At 39.2% G+C, this 21,511-nt stretch overlaps 2 protein-coding genes across 4 annotated transcripts in view; one reads left to right on the forward strand and one right to left on the reverse strand.

Annotated features, from left to right (window-relative positions):
• The window catches only part of BID (BH3 interacting domain death agonist), a 53,076-nt gene extending 45,633 nt beyond the window's left edge, over window positions 1–7,443 (forward strand). The window contains exons 5-6 of the mRNA XM_069094305.1: window positions 1,482–1,694; window positions 6,613–7,443. Coding sequence (XP_068950406.1) covers window positions 1,482–1,694; window positions 6,613–6,624 — 225 coding nt within the window. The 3' untranslated portion in view covers window positions 6,625–7,443. The remainder of the gene's footprint in view (window positions 1–1,481; window positions 1,695–6,612) is intronic.
• BCL2L13 (BCL2 like 13) overlaps window positions 7,271–21,511 on the reverse strand; it is an 83,351-nt gene continuing 69,110 nt past the window's right edge. For all 3 annotated transcript variants that reach the window (XM_069094299.1, XM_069094300.1, XM_069094301.1), the window contains one exon: window positions 7,271–16,550. In XM_069094299.1, the coding sequence (XP_068950400.1) occupies window positions 15,711–16,550 (840 nt within the window). In that variant the 3' untranslated portion in view covers window positions 7,271–15,710. The remainder of the gene's footprint in view (window positions 16,551–21,511) is intronic.

The following is a 21,511-nucleotide window of genomic DNA, read 5'->3' on the forward strand; positions in this document are numbered from 1 at the left end:
ACCTTTGCCAGTCTGATGAGTAGAAGGTAAAATCTCAGTGAATTCACATTTTATTATTCTTTGGAGCATTCTTTCATATAGTTGTTGATAGCTGATATTTCAACCTTTTAAAAACTACCTGTTAAATAAAATTAAAGTAAACTCTTTACTTTTAAATTTTTTTTTGCTTTGTTGTTGTTTATTTGAGCTTCATAAAAGATAGGTATGTGGCAAAAGCTCTGGATTTACCCTCCCAATACCATTTTCAGTGCAAACATTTGTACCTGAAAAATCTCAAATACTATAAACCAGGACTTGATTAATTATTTTGTTGATTGATTAGATTTAAGAAAGCGATAGAGGAAATGTTAATAATACAGATTAAATTTAAAAGTTGTCATGGATGGAACTCTTTGTACTTATGATGAAGCTTGGCCCCGGAACAGAGTTGAGAAAATATACTTCTCTCTTTTCTTTGCAGAAGATGGGTGTGATGGGTGTGGAATCTTATATGCACTATTAGACTTGGTTGATGTGCTAAAATTGCTATCTCTTTCCTTTTTACTCTTTGTTACAAGGAAGGACTGGGTGGGTGGGTCAGAAGGGAGGCGTAATATTTGAAAATAAAATTGATATTAAAACTAAGGATATAATTTTAAAAAACAAAAACCCTGTTCATACCATTAGCTGACCTATCTATTGGGAAATGATTTTTTTTTTTTAGTCTTAAATATTTGTATCAATTCTCTATATTGGAGATTATGATAAAATGATTTCCCAGTGTGACAACTTTTCTTCCTAGATATTTGATTTTGTTTGTGCTTTTCTATAAAAAGCTTTTGCTTTTTAGTTTTATGTACTCAAGATTGTCTTATCTGTTTATGCTCATTGATATACCTTAATTAATTTTTCCCCTCACCGTGGATCTAAAAAGTGCTACCTTTCATTCTCCTTTAATTTTTTTTAATGCATCCTCCAGATAGAAAGTTCATGGACATTTTGAAGCATATATTTATTTTCCTTTTTGAAGATGGTTACTGCAGAAAATTGTTTTGCCCAAAATTCATCTGCAATTTATTTTGTTTTTCTTGACTTCTCAGTGGGTAGGGTGGGAGAGAAAGGAAGGAGAAAATTCATAATTGAAAATAAAATTGAACTTAAATAAATGTTTGATGATAGGTTTTTTTGGTTTGTTGTTATATTCTTATGTGACATTAAGGTCACTTATCTGTTTGGAGCTCATTTTGATATATGACCTAAGATGTGGGTCAAAGGCTAATTTCTGTGAAACTGCTTTGCAGTTGTTTGGGTTTTTATTTGAACTACTTTTCCAATTTCTCATAAGCTTTAATAGTCCCTGCTACCTAATCTTGCTATGACTGAAGTGCACTTATTTTTGCATGTTAGATACCTATTTAGAATGTTTTCTTTGTGCTTTCTGGAAGAGGAAAAATGTTGGTTAAAGAAGTTCTGAGTTTTTTTCTCCTCTCTCTTTCCTGTAGGAGATGAGAAGATCCTTGGCTGTGACTGTGGAACAAATGATGCAGATGCAGACAGTTTCTCAGGACCTTGGGCAAGAGAAGGCTAAACTATTGCTAACGATGCTGCTGGCTAAAAAAGTCATGGCCCATGTCCCGAGCTTGTTCCGAAGCATCTTTTACATCACGGTAGATTACATTAACCAGAACCTCCTTACAAGGAACTTAACTAGACATGTAAGTTCCAGGGATGTTGTCTGTCTTGTATTGCTGGGGGTCAGATGGTGTTTACTTCTCCCTGTAAACTGTTTTCATAAACCTCCTAAGAATTACAGAACCAAATGACAAGACAAATCTGGGCTGATTATCCTCATTCCTCCAAAATGACAGCCTTGCTTTAACTAGTGTAGAGGAATGAATGAACAAATGATTGAATGTATCAATGAAAATGTATCCATTAAGTATTTAGCATGTGGCAGTCAGGCAACAAGCTTTTATTAAAATCTCACTATTTGCCAAGCACTGTGTTAAGTTAGGGTACAAAGAAAAGCAAAAACTGTTCCTATTCTCAAGGAGAACTTTCTAACAGGAGAAAAAAAACATATTAATTAGGTACAGGCAAGATAAATACAGAAAAGATGGCAGGTAATTTTGAGGGAAAGGTTCCAGCAACTGGACGATCTGCTCATTTGCAGAAGGAATTTGAGTTAAGTCCTTAAAGAAACCAGGTATCTAAGAAATGGAGGTGAGGAAGGGCATGGAAAACCAGTGCAAAAAGAGAACCAGAAGATGGTGTGTCATATGCAAGGAATAGCCAATACTCTTAGAAAGGTTGGGAAGCATTCAATCTGGCTTGAGAAGGGAGGGAAATACACACTAAGTATGGGCTCTCACCCTCCAGGAGAATGGGGGGGGGGGGGGGGGGGGGGGGGGGGGGGGGGGAGGGGGGGGGGGGGGGGGGGGGAGGGAAGTTGGAAGCACCCACTTTTGAAAAGGGATAGGATCAAAGTAGAGAATAGAACAAGTGGGAGGTGGGATAGGAGGGAGGGAAAAATAGTCAGTCTTTTACAATACATCTACTATGTTATTGTTTTGCATCAGCCACACATGTACAACCTATACTGAACTGCTTGTCCCCCCGGTGGGGGTGGGTGGCGGGGGGGGAAAAGGGAATGAATCTGGAATTGAAAGTTTTAAAATCAAATATTCAAATATATATATATGTGTGTGTGTGTATATATATATGTATATATATATATATACTATTGTTAATACCATCTTACATGTAATTAAGAAAAAAGATATACAGGCACTGAGGCATAGAGATCCATTGGAAAAGTTGAAATTGGTATGGGAGAAAATATGGGAGAGAGCAGATTGGAGGTGGGGGTATCCTGTGGGACTGCTGTTTTGGGGGATGGGTGGGGGAAAAACGGGGAGAAAATTTGTAACTCAAAATCTGGCGGAAACGAATGATGTAAATCATCAGTTAATAAAGCATTTAAATAAAAAAAAATAAACACTTAAAAAAAAAAAGGTTGGGAAGATGCCCAATTGTGAAGGGCTTTAAATGCCAAATATAGGACTTTATATTTGATCCTGGAGGTAAGGGGGGCCAACGGGAGTTTAATGAGTAAAAGCAGTGACTTATATCTATATTTTAAACTCACTATGTCCAAAACAGACTCATTATCTTTCCCCCTAAACCCTCCTCTCTCCTAGCTTCTCTATTACTATAGAGGGCAACACATCCTGGTCGGTCCCTTAGGCTTAGAGTCTAGAACTGCTCCTGGATTCCTCCCCATCTCTCACTCCCCCCCATGTCCAAGCGTTGTCAAGGCCTGTTGATTTCACAACATCTCTCGAATATGCCCCTTTGCTCCTCTGACACTGCCCCCTCTCTATCATAACCCCTCATCACCTATGCCTGGAGTGCTCTAATATCCTGCCTGTGGGTCTGCCTGCTTCAGGTCTTTTCCCACTCTAATTCATCCTCCATTCAGCCACCAAAGTGATTTTCCTAAAGCGTAGGTTGGATCATGTTGCCTCCCTCCTGCTCCCACCCCCACTCTCCCCACTCCACTCAATGAACTCCAGTGACTGCCTATTGCCTCCAGGAGCAAATACAAAATGCTGTGTTTGGCATTCAAATCCCTTCCTAACCTGGCTCCTTCCTTCTTTTATGGTCCTACACCTTACTCTCCACCCCATACTGAGTCAGCAACACCAGCCTCCCCACTGTTCCATGAACAAAACACTATCTCGGCTCTGGGCATTTTCTCTGGCTGACCCTGTGCCTAGAATGTTCTCCCTCCTCTGCTCTGACCATTCATCTCCCTGCTTCTTTTAAGTCCCAACTAAAATCCCACCTTCTACTGGAAGTCTTAATTCCAGTGCCTTCTCTCTTTTAATCATGTCCTATTTATCCTGCATATAGTTTGCTTTGTCTAGACTTGTTTGCTTGTTGTCTCCCCGTTAGATTATAAGTTCCTTGAGGGTAGAGATTTTTTTTGCCTCTTTCTGTACCCCTAGTACAGAATCGTACTGAGTGCTACTATATGCCAATATAGTAGGTGCACAAGTGTTTGATTACTGACTGCTTTACATTTTAAGAATATCACTTTGGTAGCCAAGTGGAGCACGGATTAGAGTAAGGAGAGAACAGAGGCAATTAGACTGTCTAATAACATTTCAGGAGGGAGGTATCAAGGGCCTCAGCTAGAGGAGTGGTTGTATGAGTGAAGAGAAGCCGATGTGTATGCTGATGTGACGTCAGAAGGTACGAGATTCAGCCGCTCTCTTTTCTGTGTGGCTCTGAGAGGCTCGGAGTGCTCTCTAGAGTAACAGAAAGCCATTAGGAGGGGGCAGTGTGCAGAGGTGTTGTTTGAGATGCAGATGCTACAGGATCTCCAGTTTGAGATGTGTCCAGTAAGCAACTGGACAAAGGCTACGGCCAAAGATCCAAGAACCAACTGCACAGATCTGATCATTTAACCCACAGGAGGTGATTTGGTCATCACTGAGAGAGAAAAGAAAGAGGGACCGGGACAGATCCTTGAAGGACACCCAGTGTTAATGGGCCTGACATGGACTCTAGAGTCGGAGAAGGAGCATCCGCACAGAGGAGAACCAAGAGTCATGCAGTGTCATGAAAACCTAGAGGGAAAAGAGATCTAGGAATGGTGACCGACAGTATCAGATAGTGCAGAGAGGTCAAAAAGGATGAAAACTGCGAGAAGACCATTAGATTTGGTAATTAAAAGGTCATCAGTAGATTTGGAGAGGGTGATTTCGGCTGACCGAGGTGTAGAAGCCAGGTTGCAGAGGAGGCACCAAACAGGAAATAAGACATGGGGAAAGGAGTTTGGGTCTAGGGATATATGGTGAGTTGATCGTCTTTCTAGAAGCAATGCAACAGTGCATACATAGATTTTTGTGTCTACAAGCAGGGTGTGTGTGTGTGTGTGTGTGTGTGTGTGTGTCTGTGCATATTGCAGGCTGACTCAGGTAGATGGCTTGTGAAGAGGGGTCTGGGTCACTGACATAGGCTAGGTGTTTGGTACTCTACTCACCAATCAAGACAGCTCCAGCCTATTTGGGAGTTCCAGAGCCGAGAAGGGAGCAATGAATGCTCAGACCAATCATGGACCACCTGTGCACTCGCTACCAATGATTCTGGTGTCATACCCAAAAATAAAACTGATGCAGTTGAACCTAATTTCAGGAAATAAGGCATTTGTAGAGGTTTGTTTTCATGCAGTGAGGAGATACGGATAATGGTTTTGAACTTCAGTCTAAGGCCTGTCTCCCCTCTAACTTTTTCAGTTATTAGCAGACAAGATGGGAGTTTTGTCATGCTTCTGGTAGAATAAGTAACAGCTTCACAGGCCAATAGATAAAGATGGCCAAGACTCGTTTTTGTTCTGTTATTTCATGAAAAGTTAGCATAGTTTAAAACCATGTATTTGAAAACAAGGGGGCCAGGAGAAATTCAAAGGGAAAAGTACACAAAGAACTATTTAAAATCTTCCCTGTGCTGGAGCACCTCATTTCCATATTCAAGTCCCTGAAAATTTTTAAAGGCACTCATTCCATCACCAGGACTCTCAGTTATCTCCTAAGTTTTGAATCAATGTTGAAGTTACAAGTGGATCCATATTGCCTAAGCATTTCATCTCAATGAAAGGTTCAGTGTGTATCTGATTAATTTTTAAACAGATATCGTGAGCTGTTTTACAGTTTCTACATGATTAAGCTTACTTCCCACCATTTCCTGATATTCACCAATGATTCCTAAAACTCACTGTTTCAAGACTACCAACTGCATTTAGTTGCTATGATAATACTGATTTAAAGTACCATATACCTGGTAGAGGAAGGGTGTAGCAAGAACTGAAAGGTTAAACCAAACTGAGTTTTGAAGAAGTCGTCCTGACAAAAGTTCCTGTAACTGCTTTCAGCAGCAAGTGTCCAAGTCGTCAAAAGTCAAATGGGTATGATAGCTATAGCAAAAAGATTATGGTGAAGAGTCCTGAGGTTTTTGATTACTGCCTGTACCACAGAAGAAGCTGAGGGGCAGTTTATTCAATAGATACAAGTCTTCAAGTCAAACTTGAAATGTTATGGAGAATGGTTGTCAAGGTGACCAAGATGTTTTTGCACACATCTCACATGTCTTCCTATAGCTATAGGCCTAGGAAGCCTAAAAGGGTTGAAGGGAAATTAACTCGCTCAGTAGCATGGACTGGTTATCCTTAAGAACAGATTAATTTGAATATGCTATGTTTATAGGGGCCTGAGATGCCATGGCTGTAGCAGCCACGTAGAAGAGGGGTTTCTCTTTTAATGTTTCTTTAAAAATCTTAACTGTGCTGCTCTCATTTATGACCCAGCAGCATCTGGAGTCACACACCAATAATTACAATACATTAAAACACTTTGGTATAATAAGAAAGAGTACTTGCTCATTTTATAGTCAGAGGACCTAGATCCAAATTGCAGCTCACCTGCTGTGACCTTGGCTAGACTGTTGTAGAATAAGGTGACTAAACTTAGGTGACCTCTAGGGTCTTGTTCCAGGTTTAATTCTGGATTCCCAAAGGAAGGGCTATTTCATTAGATTGGTTCTAACTTGTGTTCTTGTCTTTTTCTCTAGGACATGGACTGAATGGATTACCTTGCACAGGCCATTTACCCAAACACTGGAATATATAACAGCTTTTGGGAAAGCAGTTCAGTGTCTAATGGAACAGGACAAGCAAAAATTTTTAGATGTTATGTTTTGAGAATAAAGACACGATGAATATAGACAAGATGCTGGGTATTTGTTTTCCTGGATATTTAAAACAGAACTTTTAATTTGGTGACTTGGTGGAGAACAGAAAAGATACTTTTCCTGTTCCCCTGAACAGAGCTCTCTGTTATAATGCGAAGTCACCGGTTCTGTATTCACGACCAGGCAGACCTTCTGTATTCACGACCAGGCAGACCTGCCGTGGAGCCAAAGTTATGTCATTCATTTCTTGACATAGGTTAGGTAGTACACAAGGGTCAGACACAGGGGGCCACATTGGGGCACTCCCAAGTGTGGCCCAAACTAGATTAAAATATAATTGAAAAACATTTAAATAAATAAAAATATAGAACCAAGATGTCAGTATTTCTAAGTCAATATGTAGGGATCCTTATGTATAGTTTAGTGGTACAATTTGTAGTTGAGTTTGATACTACTGGCAGTTATAGAGATTTATTGTTTAACACCAGCAGAACAGAAAAGAATGGAAAGAAAGTATCAATAAAATTCCAGGGCTAAATTTCTGCTTTATACTTGAAATTTTATTTGATGACTTGAATACAGTTTTTAGTAACAGTTCTATTATGACATTTCTCATTTTCTAGAATGTGGTAAATACTTTATGTAACTTAATCATGTTTCAATTTTGTGTTGGTAATTTTTATAATTCAGAATAAAATTTTAAATTGGTTATCAATGTGTGTGAAAACCATGTTTAAGACAACAACATAAGAAAGCTGGAGATGCCTTAAAAGACATACATACTAGATGGATTGGAGTTTATACTCTAATTAAAATTTGTTTTAAAATAATTTTAAAACCTTCATGAAATAACTCACCAGCCAGAATGGGACAAGTGGCTAGTTTCCTGAGTCAATAACCATTAAAATATGTAATTAGAATAAGAAAAAACTGTACACTTAAAAAAAATTTTATTGTTTATTAAAGTGCAACCTTAATGTATGGTCTTACAGCAAGCACTGTTCCATCTAAAGGAAAGGGAAGATTGGAGAAAGAATGTACATACCTCTTAGAAACTAAATATATTCCACTAGGGATGGAGAAAACTTCTTAACACTTAAGAAGTAAATATTGTTCTGGTTTAAAAAACCAAATGGCACAAAAGGTTTTGATTTAAAGTGCTGCACTCAAACAACGCATTAGGCCACAGCTGCATGGGTCATTGACACCAAGCTTCAACCAGAAAACAAGTGATCGTAGGGAAGAAGGTTATTTAAAGGCCTGTGGCCTAGTTAATCACTACATTTTCTTCAGAGGACCATCCTGGGCTTCAGAAAGCCAAGACTTTGTACTACAGAAAGACTGACTGTTCCTTACAATGACAAGGGTCTTCTGGAAGGTGTTGTGGAACACACCCTGTATAGCACAAACTGCTCAATACTTTTTCACATATTCTGATTTTGAATCACATTATTAGCTTCCCCATTCTCTGCAAACCTGGCTAACCCATAAAAGAGCTAAAAAGGGGTACCTATTACCAGGCAAGAATGGTCAAAGAAAAGCTGAGAATCATCTTCCCCTTCTCCTCAATGTGATTAATTCCAAGGCAATCCCCGTGACAGATACCATTCTAACAGCTCCAGAAAGAATTAGGAAATAGGCAGATTGCTGACATATAGCCTCATGGAACCCTCTGTTTCAGTCAGTGCCAGTTTACAGAGTTCCCAGGCACTGAGTCTACAAGGACAACAATGGCTTTTCTTCGAAAGTGAGAATGAGATCCAGTTCATGCCCTTGACTTAGTGTTCATATACAACACCCAGAGTTGTTCTAATGAGCCTAATCCAGCCAAAAGAATTTTTTCAGAGTGACCAAGAAAAAGCTCATATGATTTTAGTTTTAAATGTAAACACTGTCATTTGAAAGGGACATGAACAAAGATAAGAATGCATCCTGTAAACAAATGGATTTCATCAAAATCCACACACCCTTCTTTTGTGGATCATTAGTTTAGATTATCAAGAAAGGGAACACTTTTTTTCTATCTTGTGTATTAAACAGGACTGGGCTCTAATCTAATAGTTACTTAGAACATGTAATAAGTTGTAGCTAAACCAAAACATTAGTGGTTTGAAAACCAAGCAAGCAGGAATGTCACCTCAAAGTCTAGTAACAAAATGTGTGACCTACAGAATAGAGATCAGCAATAAGCAGAGAAAGATAAGGGCAAAGGTGGTGAAAAGATTGCTGTGCCTGGAGCCAGACCTCAATTAAAATCCCAGTTCTACCACTAAATTGTCTGTTTCATGTCACAACCTCTCTGAACCTCAGTTCCCTTATATATCAAACGGGGTAGATACACTGCAATTTTAAGAAAAGCATTTCATGAGCTCAGAAATCCCACTTTCTGCCTTCAAATTGGAAATTAGAGAATTTAAGGCAATGGAGGTAATCTTCAGGACTCAAATGAAGTTGAAGAGCTAGAAAGTCATGGGAAAAAACAGAGGTTACTATCTTCAGCCCTGGCTAGATTCTGCAAAGAGCAAACAGATCCTAAAATGAATACAGCACAATACTGTCAGCAAATTGAGGACAAAGACACAGAAGCTTGAACTAAGGGCTGCCTTTTCATTAAAAAAAATTAAGTCTCTGGGGCTGCTAGGTGGTGCAGTGAATAGAATACTGGCCCTGGAGTCAGGAGCACCTGAGCTCAAATCCAGCCTCAGACACTTAACACAAAAAGTAGCCATGTGACCTTGGGCAAGTCATTTAACCCCAATTGCCCTCCAAAAAGCAAAAAAAAAAAAAAAATTAAGTCCCTATGAACAAGTAATTTATTGATAAAAATAAATCAGTATATAACAATATGAGGGAGTCTGGCTATTCACATATGCTTTGTTCATTTTTTATGTGTTATGCATCAATACATTAAGTTCCTCAATTAGGGAAGGATAGGAGAAATTTTCAGCAAAAAAGAACAATTAAAATGTAAGTTATCAACCATAAATTGCCAGTCATAGTCAAGGGCAGTGACTTAGATAATTCAAAAGGTCAAGCAACAATAGCAGACTTTGCTTTCCAATGTTTTGTTTTAGTTAAATGAGGAGTAGGATTCAATCACTAAATACAGGCAATTATTATACATACATATATAGATCTATAAAACAGGTACATAACAAAAATCTAACACAACATGGTGAGTCTGTTATTAGTTATTGGGGAAGTTACCCTACCTTAAAATTAATTTTCAAGACTTGAGTTCTCACAAAATGTCAGCAGGCCACTCAGATGGGCTGGAGGATTTTAAATTGGCCACGGATGATACAAATGTAGATAAATGAAAGCTGACTTTCTCAAATTCATAGAATGGTTTATTTAATTTGTTTCCCTTGGGGAAAAGACAAAAACTCCTTCCTCCAAAGATGTTGGGGTTTCTAGAAGCAAGGTGATGCATGTAAAATGATAAATCATTACAGGCCTCACCTCTTCCCCAACCTGATCATCATTGCTAAGAGGTGCTCAATTCATACCCAAAATGTCAAGCAGGTACTTCCCAGCATCTGGCTTTGTTGGCACAGCCCATTTGCAGATATTTGCACTGAGTGGGGTCTAGTGCTGCAAATTCTCTGTGGGTAATAGAAATTGAGGAATGTCCCCCAAACTTCAAATGGTCATTAGTCCCAACCTGCTCACCCACAAAACCAATAGATTTTTGTTTGTTTCTTATTTCACAAGGGGTGAATGGCCAAAACACAAGCAACAAATAAATATAAGAAAATAACAACCACTACCTATGAGCTGGATAAACCAGATACTGGAATAATCTGAATGCAGACCGTGGTTATAAATAGAAAAAGAACAAACAAGATTGTGAGATTTTGGATTTATTAAATTCCCATTGAATTCTAGTATTTTTTTAGATGAGAACATAGTGAAGACAAAACCAGTCAGGAAACTGGTTAGGCAGGAAATGAGGCACTTAATCTGAAGAAAAGAGAAAAAAGACAATGGCAACAAAGCACAGATCTGGAATGGATTATTTCAGTCAATGATGATCAAAAAATTCCCTACAAAAGCACAAAGCTCCTGCTAGAAGGCACCAGGAACAATTATACTAGTTCACAAAATGAGGTGCCAACTTTCCTTCTTACACTTGCTAAAGTCGGGTAACAAGCCAGATACCTCAAATAGTAAAGTTGTGCTCTAAATAGAAAATACGTTTTTTTTTTTTTAGTTAGCTTTCCCCCCAGTAGTACAGAGGAAATTCATTAATGGTGAGCATTAATCATAAATTTTTCCCTTCTGCCCAGTTGCCTTAAGCCTTCCCTGCTTTCTGGCCCATTACAATGCCTAGTAGACATCCCTGAGCATAATTTCAACCTGAGTTCTACATACTGAGAAGCCACGTAACTGGTTGTATGTAGTGTAAACATAAGGATCCAGTGACTTCCAATTACTAACAATAGCAACCTAGCCTAGGCTAGGGTCACCTAACATTAGTCTTTAGAGGGATACATATACCTATATAGATATATCTATATCTATATATCTCTTTTTAAGTCTAGACACTTATAAAACCCATAGGGTGGGCTGGCTCTTCAATTTCAGATAATGCGACGCCAGAATGAAAATACCTATTTGCCTTTAAATCTTATAAAGCAACTAGTTTTGGCTTATAGAAAGGTATTCACCTTGGAGCCACAATTCATCCTTTTATCTTCTATAGTCCTTGAATATATAGTCATAGGGCGAAGTACAGAATGCCTAGGAAGACTTCGTTACCTAGCAATAGGCCTCAGTTTTGTGCAAGAGCATTAACATTGCATCAAAGTGCTGACAATAGTCAGACACTGGCTCAATGTGTAGTCAACTAGCTAACACAACTTTCCTGATTGGGGTGAGAGGGAAGTTAAGTGACTTATTTATGTGACAGTAAGCAACATCTTTTAGGTTTTGAATTACTTCCAGCAGGGCTAAGCAGGGTTGGTGCATGCCCCCATGGAGAATAGAGAGATGTGAAAGAAAGGTGCATATGGAGAATGATGGAGTGACCCAAACTGTATGCTCCTAAGATACAAAAGCACTTAATGGGTCTAAACTCATTCTTAATCTATAAACCAAAAGAATTAATAAAAGATTGGTACTAACGATAACAACTTTCTTACACTAGTAAAGTTTGAGTTGTCTCTTATTGTCTCTCCAACGATCCACATCATGGGATCGTAGGAATTAGAACTGGAAGGGTAAGCATCTAGACCAAGGATGGGGAACCTGTGGGTGGCCCTCTAGGTCCTCAAGTGCAGCCCTTTGACTGAATCCAAACTTCATAGAACAAATCCCCTTAATAAAAGGATTTGTTCTATAAAACTTGGACTGGGTCAAAAGGACCTAAGGGCCTAGAAGGCCTTGTGGCCCCAAGGCTGCAGGTTCTCCACTCCTGATCGAGATCTCATCTCTTTTTTCACAGATGAGAACTCTCTCCCTGATATTACACAAAATTTCAGATCAGTTCCTTTAAAAGCCAAATGGAATGTATTCCCCTAATATTTTCTAGAGTTTCATCTCTGAGAGAGGCCCTTGATTCTACTACCTTTTTGGTGTATACAGTCAAAATCTTGAATAACTGTGAAGAAAAATAGTCTCACAGCCTGCTTCCCTTTTTCCTAATTTAACTCAGGGCCAGTCATACAGTCATGAACATGAACACATGCATAACCTTACAGGAAAAGTAATTCTCACGTGGGAAAAAATATATCCTAATTTAGGCAAGTCATACCAGAGATCAACCTTCTCATAATGGATGGTGGTAGGAGGGGGAGAGAGATTTCACATTGAAAAGTAGAACCTGATACTCCAAGAGAAAAGAGAATATATTTTCCTAATGTCAAATAAGAATTTGAAGATAAACTAAGTGACAAGATTAATTCTTCTGGGTAAATATGCTTTTTTATGGGCAATATGCTTTTTATATAAAGGACAAACTACACCAAAAGTAAAAATGTTTCACAGAAATCATTAACTACTGACAGTTTATCCAGCAGAAGAGTGCTCAACCCCAGAAGCCACTCTTTTGAGGTCTCAGAGAGTGGGACAGTTGTCATCACCAACTCAAGTTCTTTGCAGATTCTTACATGGTGATTTGAAAAGAGAAAAATTTTGAGGGTGGTTACCACAGAAAGAAACACAGGAAAGATGACCTACAAATAGACCCTTTAATTTTTATAAAATTTCTAACAGAAAACCCTAGAAATCTCTGAAGGTATTACTATATTGCTTCACATATTAACCTTCAGAAAACAGACAAGACATAAACTATTAAACTTATTTTACATAAGAGGAAAATGGAGCATATAGACCAATGAAATCTGTCACAGTCAATCAGCATTAGAACATAGAATGGAAACCAAGATTTCTGACTATGTCCATTGCTTATTCCACTAGGGGGGAAAAATAAACTCTACCAGTGTCTGAACTTACCAGGATTGTGTTTAAAATAAATGATGCATAGAAGATACCTAGGATTTGGATGCCTAAGTGTGAAAATTGTGTGAAAGAAATGGTTAACACTAGCACTCCCCCCCGGCCCAGCTATCATTAAAACATTAATTTAGCACCCACAGAATAATACCCTGCAGTACGGCAGAGGAAGGACTCTGGGGAAGAAAACTGATTTGCCTAAGCATGGAAAAAAGGATAAAATTCTTATTTCTACATTTTTAGCCTGGCTCTTTGCTGTTTTAAAATAAATTATTAAGGAGATATATATTCCATCCAAATCATGGAACAGGAAACTTGAGGATAAAAAATGTATTCTTCAACATTCCAAAGAATGGATCACCCTTTTTAAAAATAGGGTAAACAAGAAGGGATGACTGAATATTAAAAAGATGATTTCTGGAAACCAATTAGATGTCTTGAGTCTTCATTTTAATTTTGATCTACAGAGTCAGAAGGGCAGTGGAAACATTAATACATAGGAAATCTATACCACTTTATCCAAGAACCAAAAAGGTCTTAGGGACCTTAAGGGAAGAGATAAAGAAATTGCTATTTAACTTTTACAGCAAATATGGCAAAAAAAATAAGCTGGGTTCAACAGAAGGAAAAGCAAACATAGTGAACCCATACTGTGAGAGCTAAAACAATCATGTTCTTTTAGGTCCCTCTTCTTTCTCATCTCCTTCTTGAAGGGAAAAGAAAGCAAGCAACACACACAATAAGCTCATAAGGTTAAAATTCCCCTAACAGCTCAAAAACCTGGGTTTGCCTTTATTAGTGCCTCTTTTATGTATTCAGCACCAGCCACTGGGCTTTGAAACCCAGGGTTTTAAAATTATACAAGAATGGAGATTTTATTTTACTATTTAAGAAAAGTCAAGATAAACTAATCAGTTCTCTTCATTATCATCTTAGTCATCAGTGAGAGTTACTATTAAAAACACAAAACTCAACATGCAGAAATTAAAATGCATACAAATCAAATATGACTGCCATCATCTCAAAGAGTTAGTGTTCAAGGGGTTTTCTGGTTTTTAAATTCATTCAAAATTGTGCTAATCCTGACTATTTCTTGAGCTACACTAAAACCTAGAGAACATAAAACCCTAAGTAAATTTCAGGATGTGCATCTATAAAGCTACAGAAGTTACATAAATTTTTTATTATTTTCTTGGCCAACTATTGCTCCAGGAAAAAAATTATTATTTTTTTAAATGAAAAGAAACCTAAAAATAAAATACATATAAAACACGAAGGTTTTTACGTGATAAGTTTAGGTAGACATCTTTTCAAATTAATTTTATTACAAATTACGAGATCAAAAAAAGTAATTTACATTTTCTGATGCATGTGAATAGCTTTTTGCATCAGGCATGTGTCATCTGCATGATAACACTATGACCTTAAAAGCATGAAATGACATAGTTCGATCCCTCTTTTGGGGAAGGAATTTGAAACACTGCCAAAGAGATGGAAGATTGTATTGAATGGAAACAACACTGACTGGGAACCGTTGCTTTGATTTCCTTTTGGCCTATATCACTTTACTTTGGAGGAAGAAGCATGAAAAAAACCAAGATTACAGTGACAACATCCTGGAACGACCAGGACAAACTAAAACCTCAGAGTAGGCCTTAGTCTTTCATTTTACAGGTTCCCCAGGTTCCTAACTTGACCTCAACAAAATATAAATGGCTTTCTGGCTCCATAAACAATAGTATTTGAATCTTCATCACACTGAATTATGACCTGTCAAGAGATGGATATGTAGTAGGAAAGACAATCAGCAAATGAGAAAGCATTGTCACAGACAAGTGACCATAGAGTTGATTCCACCACTGAGGGATATGACCAGAAAGGTGAATAGGATGATTATAAAAAGGAACCAGAGCAGGTCAGCTGATCTGACCATTCTCTAAGTAAGACTCAAATTTCTCATTCTGATTGACGGTGCTTTGCCCTGTACTCTGCGTAAGGAACCCTGGATATCTCTGGTTTGGGGGTGGTTTGTAAGAGTTCTAAAGGCAGCATCTTTACAAGGCAGAGCTGTAGAAAGCTTTGGGGATTTGACTGGTAAGAGCAGAGGTATAGAGCAAGCACTCTCCCATGGGGACTTACAAGAAACTTGGGGATGAAAAGGAGCAGTGCAGTACCTGAGAGGCAGCTGAAACATAAGGGGAGGGCTCCCTCATGCTACAGGGCAGAGGACGTAGAGAAAAGGAGAAGGGATGGATTGGTGTGGCTGCAACAACAGCCAGTACCTTAAGAAAACTAGAAATTTCAGGGGGTAAACAGCAGACAGGCCAGTTGCTTGAGTAGTCTGCCACTAAATTCTTTTGCCCCCAGGAACTCTCGTCTCAGATTCCATGAAATTAACCCTTCTCTTTCATGCTTACAGAGATGCACAGGATGAACAGACACCTGTGGACTTTGTTATGAGTAACTTCACTCCAAATCCAAACGTGGCCATCTTTTTGTTTTCATTCCCTTCATACGATCTGCTATTTCTTTCTCAGTGCCAGAGCCACTCCAACTGCGACTGCCAACATGGCAACAGCAGCAGCACCACCATAGAGCAGGATAGATTTGCCCTCTGGCAACAAAATGTGCTTCTCTTCTCCAGCAGGAGATGTGCCTTCAGAGAGGCCCTCCTTCCTTATTTTCATCTCTCCTTCCTGAGGCAGTATTTTCTTAAGCTCCCAGGTAGGTGCCCGTTCATCAGCTTTGGGGCCTGATTTCAATGGAGGATGACTTGGCGTGGGGAGCTGCAGTCCAACCAACTTCTCTTTTGCTGCTCTGACTTCTTCCTCCTCAAGTACTACAAATGAAGATGTGGCAGGGCCAGTTTTCTCAACAGCAATAGTCTCTGTGACCTGTCCTGGCTCTAACAAAGAGGCAGCAGTGGTGTCTGAAAGCAACAGGGCAGGGGAACCCTGGAAGTGCTCTTGGACTTGCAGCGCCACAGAAGCTGACGCTGCCCCTTCTGTTCCCTCTGCTATTTCTTCTTTCTCCACATGCACAATATCAGAATTAGAAGAGTTGTTCTCACTTCTTTCTTCCCCACCACCATTACTATCCAAACTCTTAACTTCTTCAGGATCCATAGCTATCTGCTGCCAGGACTCAGGACCCAAGGACACTGGTAAGTTTTCTGTATGCCAACTCTGACTTGCTGACAGAGAAACAGGTAAGCTTTCTGACTGCCAGGAAGAGGTCACAGTTGGAGATTCTGGAGGAGTGACCTGTGCAGAATTGTCGCTGGTTAGGATATAAATATCATTGCTGTCCTCTGCAATAATTCCAGGGTCCTCCTCTTCTGACTCCAGATTAAAGACAGCGCCCTAATGAAGAATAAACCAAGTAAGAAAAGATTAAAGACCATTTCTCAGATTTCTTCCTAAATTCCAAGTAGCCTCATGTAGCTCAAATCTGCCTAGCACTTTAAGGTCTATGATGCATTTCACATATTAATCTCATTTGATCTTCACAGGAATTGCTTAAGGGATATTATTTTAAAGACGAGGAAGTGACTTGCTCAGGGTCACACAGCTAGTAAGTGACATGAGTCTGGAAATGAACACAAGCGCACCTGATTCCAAGTCCAACACTATGCACTATAGTACACAGTGTATTTGGCCCATGATATAGCAATTTTTTAAGTCAGTACAGAGAAATCCCATGAAGTAGCCAGGAGTTGAGGACACACTCACCCTTTTTTCCCCTCTCATTTGCCCTCTTCACCTCTCTCTGGCCACCAAGTTCTTATCAGAGATATCAACTTAGAAGAATGATATAACTATTTATACCACTCAGATGAAATGGAAGTTACCGATTCTAAGCCTTTCAAGTGAGATGGAAGAACATTTGACCTTAACATCTGCCCTGCCACTTGATCCTAAGATCTTCTGAGTCTTATATTCTTGCTTCCTTACTTCTAAGATAAACCATATGTCTCTGCTTGGCACGTAAAAGCCCTTTGCTGACTCCAGTCTAACTTTCCAGATGTAATACAGACTATTCTCCTTCAAGTGAAATCCAAACGAACTAGCCTCATATACTGATGTCCACATTCAGCAATTCACCACCTATCTCAATGCCTTTTCACTGGCTACCCCAAAGCCTAGAATATATTCCTTCCTAACCTCTGCCTCTCAGAATTCCAGGCTTTAAGATTCCACTTACACTGCCTACACAAGGCCTATCTTGATTCCCCCCCCCAAGATGCCAATGCCCAGATGCCAGAAATTATTTTGTATTTACTTCATATATACTTCATGTTTGGAGGCACCATCCAATAGTTAAAGAACATTAAATTTGGAGTCAGAGGACTTGAGTTGAAATCCCAGCTCTGGTGGGTCACGTGGGCCAAAAGATGGCAAACTCAACATTTTTTTCAGATCCCTAATCATGACTTCTCAAACCTTTCCAAAACAGAAATTATAAACAAAAGATAAAGCAACTTCAGCTGCTTCCTAGGATACCCAGAGTCCAAAAGAAGGTTATCCCTCACCCCTGAGACAGGAACTGACATATTAATACACTGCTGGTGGAGCTGTAACTGGTTCCAATGTCCCAATTATTCTGGAGAAAAATTTGGAATCATTTGTTGAAAAAGTGACTGAATTGTCTATACCCTCTGATTCAGAGATCCACTGCTAACCACAGCTCCAACAAAGTCAAATACAGAAAGGCTGTGTGTATATGTAGAGATGTGAGAGATGTGCGTGCGCGCGCACGCGCGCGCACACACACACACACACAGAGCAGCAGCAGCAGCAGAATGATAATGGTAGCAAAGAAACCAAATAAGTATCCATTGGAGACCCAATTGGAAATAAAATGGTTGGGAACCCACTGACTGGGGAATTGTTTATCAAATGCTAGTACATTAATATAATGGAATACATTACTGTGCCATAAGAAATTAATATGAGGAATTCAGAGAAACAGTTAAAATTCTATGAACTGATACTTAGTATAAAACAGAAAGGGATCATAGATGACACTGCAGACCTCTATTTTGGATAGCTTGTGTTTCTTTTTTAAATATATATAAGCTTAATCTGCAGTTTTCAAAGCTTCCCTATTTATCTGACTTTCTTTCTGGTCTTCTTTTGTTCTTTTCTCTGGAAAATTTTAAAGATAGCTTGAAGAACTTCTTTCTTCTCTTTTTTGCTATTCCTTGTTACCTATCACCCCTCTGATATTGGAGAAAAAAAGAAAAAAAAATCAAACCCTTTAACAAATATACACAGTGAAAGAAAAAGAAACTCCATTCTCTGTCAAGAAGCATCTTAGGCTTCAGTGATACTTGTGCAAAATCACAGAGATCACTGCAGTGATCAGAATTCTAAGTTGTTCATCTTAAAAATTTTATCACAGAAATTGTTCTCCTGGTTCTACTCCCTTTACTCTGGGCTCAGGGTTCTCTGAAACCATTCATTTCATCGCTTCTTATAGCAAAATAATATTTCTTTTTATATTTTTTTTTATTAATTTTTAGTTTTCAATATTCACTTTCATAAATTTCAAATTTTCTTCATCTCTCACACCCCATTTCCAAGACAGCATGCAATCTGATATAGGCTCTGATATATTACACATATATTACACATTGTATACATTATATTATACATGTTATACATATATTTCTCTTAAACATTTTCACATGTTGTATAGAAGAATTAGAACAAATGGGAGGAACCATGAGAAAGGAAAAAAAAACAAAAAAGGGAACAAAGAGCATGCTTCCATATGCATTCAGACTCCACGTTTCTTTCTCTGGATGTGGATGGCATTTTGCATCATAAGTCTTTTGGAGTTGTTTAGGTCCTTGCGTTTCTGAGAAGAGCTAAGCCTACCAAAGTCAGTCATCACACAACGTGGCTATTACTATGCACAATGTTCCCCTAGTCCTCATCATTTCACTCATCAGTCCATGTAAGTCTTTCCAAGTTTTTCTGAAGTCTGCCTGCTCATCACGTTTTTTTTTACTTTAAAAAAAAATTTCTTTTGGTAATCTATTTTTTTTTTTTAGTTTTCAGCATTCATTTCCATGAGATTTTGAATTGTAATTTTTTTCCCCATCTCTCCTCTACTCCTCACCCCAGGGTGGCAAGCAAACTGAATACCCCTTCCCTAAGCCTGCCCTCTCTTATGTCCCCTCTATGGCTCCCCTTACTTTCTTGTACGGCAAGATGGATTTCTATACCCCACTGCCTGTATATCTTTTTTCCCAGTTGCATCTAAAAACAATTCTTTTTAAACGTCTGTTTTTAAAACTTTGAGTTCCAGATTCTCTCCCTTCTCCCCTCCTCGCCTACCCTCACTGGGAAGACAAACAATTCAATATAGGTTATGCATGTGTAGTTATGCAAAACAGTTCCATAGGAGTCACACTGTAAAAGACTAACTATATTGCCTTCCATCCTATCCCACCTCCCATTTATTCTATTTTCTCCTCTAACCACGTTCCTTTTCAAAAGCGTTTGCTTCTGACTGCCCTCTCCCCCAATCTGCCCTCTCCCTTCTATCATTCCCCCTCTCAGACCCTTCCCCCATACTTTCCTGTAGGGCAAGATACCCAATTGAGTGTGTATGTTATACCCTCCTAAAGTCAAATACAATGAGAGCAAGGTTGACTCATTCCTTTTCACTTTCCTGCTCTTCCCCTCCATTGTAACAACTTTCTCTTGCCTTTTATGTGAGATAACTTATTCTATCCTATCTCTCCCTTTCTCCTCCCAATATATTCCTCTCTCACCTCTTAATTTTGTTTTTAGATATCATTCCTTCATGTTCAACTTACCCTGTATATGTATGTATATACGTATACATATACACACACCTATACATATACATATGTATTCCTTTCAACTATCCTCATACTGAGAAAAATGTCATGGGTTACAAATACCATCTCTCAATGTAAGAATGTAAATAGTTCAACTTTAGTAAGTTCCTTATGATTTCTATCTCCTGTTTACCTTTTCATGCTTCTCTTGCTTCTTGTATTTGAAAGTCAAATTTTCTGTTCAACTCGGGTCTTTTCATCAAGAATGCTTGAGGTAGAAGCAGGCCCTCCCTGCTGCTCTGGCTTCCACCTTCCCCAATCCATGTAAAAAGGGGACTCTAAACAAACTTTGGAGCTGCAGAACCCACAAAATGACACAGAGAAGCTAACCTCCCGCTGAGGACAGCCCGGAAGGAATTGGCCTGTGCAGCTGGGAGCCCAGCCCAGCCCCATGCCAAGGGTTTAGCCCCAAGGCGGGCCTGACCAGTCGTCAGCCAGAGGGACTCCAGATCAGCAGCAGCTGTGGCCGTTTCCAGATTTATCAACACATAAATGCGAAGGACAAAGTGAGAGCTCAGTGCAGTCTGGACTTTGGGACCCAGTAAGTGGGAGTGCATTGGCTTTTACCCCCCTGAGCGAGAAGCTGCTGAGACACCTGGCACAGCCAGCCAGCGCCATGTGGCAGCTTCAACTCCTGGCCTGCAAGCAAAGTAGAGGGGGAAGCACCAGTCTGAGGAATAATTGCTCTTGCTTTAACCTGCTTGGATCTGGATTGCAATCTAGGGTGGAGGTCCTGGGGTGTGTGACCAGCTTGCCAGAGTGTATGGAGGCCCCAGAGAGGGCACCCATCTAATACCTCCAGCAGCTGAGAAAACTCCAGCATTTGGGACGAAAGCTCCCCTGTCTGGTGGCAGAGTCCTACTGTGGCAAAAAGCCCAAAAGTCAAGTAATTTAGTGGCAAAATGAGCAGGCAAAGGAAACAAAGCAGACAGAAGATTCCAACATTAGATTCCTATTTTGGGGACAAAAAGGAGCAAAGCATGGCATAGGAGGAAGACAGTGAAGTCAGAACTCCTGCACCAAAAGCTTCAAAGGAAAATAAGAGCTGGTTACAGGCCATAGAGGACCTTAAGAAGCAGATAAGAGAAGTGGAGGAAAAATGGGGAAGAGAAATGAGAACGATGCAAGAAAATTATGAAATGAGAGTCAACAGCCTGACTGAGGAAAATAATACCTTAAAAAATAGACTAACTCAAATGGCAAAAGAGGCTCAAAAAGGCAATGAGGAGAAGAATGCCTTAAAAAGCCAAATTTGCCAGATGGAAAAAGAATCTCAAAAGCTCAATGAGGAGAATCATGGCTTCAGAATTAGATTGGAGCAAACGGAAGCTAATGACTTTTTATGAGAAATCAAGATGCTGTTAAACAGATCCAAACAAATGAAAGAATAGAAGGCAATGTGAAATACCTCATGGGAAAAACCACTGACCTGGAAAATAGATCCAGGAG

The sequence above is a fragment of the Petaurus breviceps genome, unplaced genomic scaffold (genome assembly GCF_028583685.1).
Source record: "Petaurus breviceps papuanus isolate PSGF00001 unplaced genomic scaffold, PetGlider_PUasm1.0 216, whole genome shotgun sequence".
Lineage (NCBI taxonomy): Eukaryota > Metazoa > Chordata > Mammalia > Diprotodontia > Petauridae > Petaurus > Petaurus breviceps.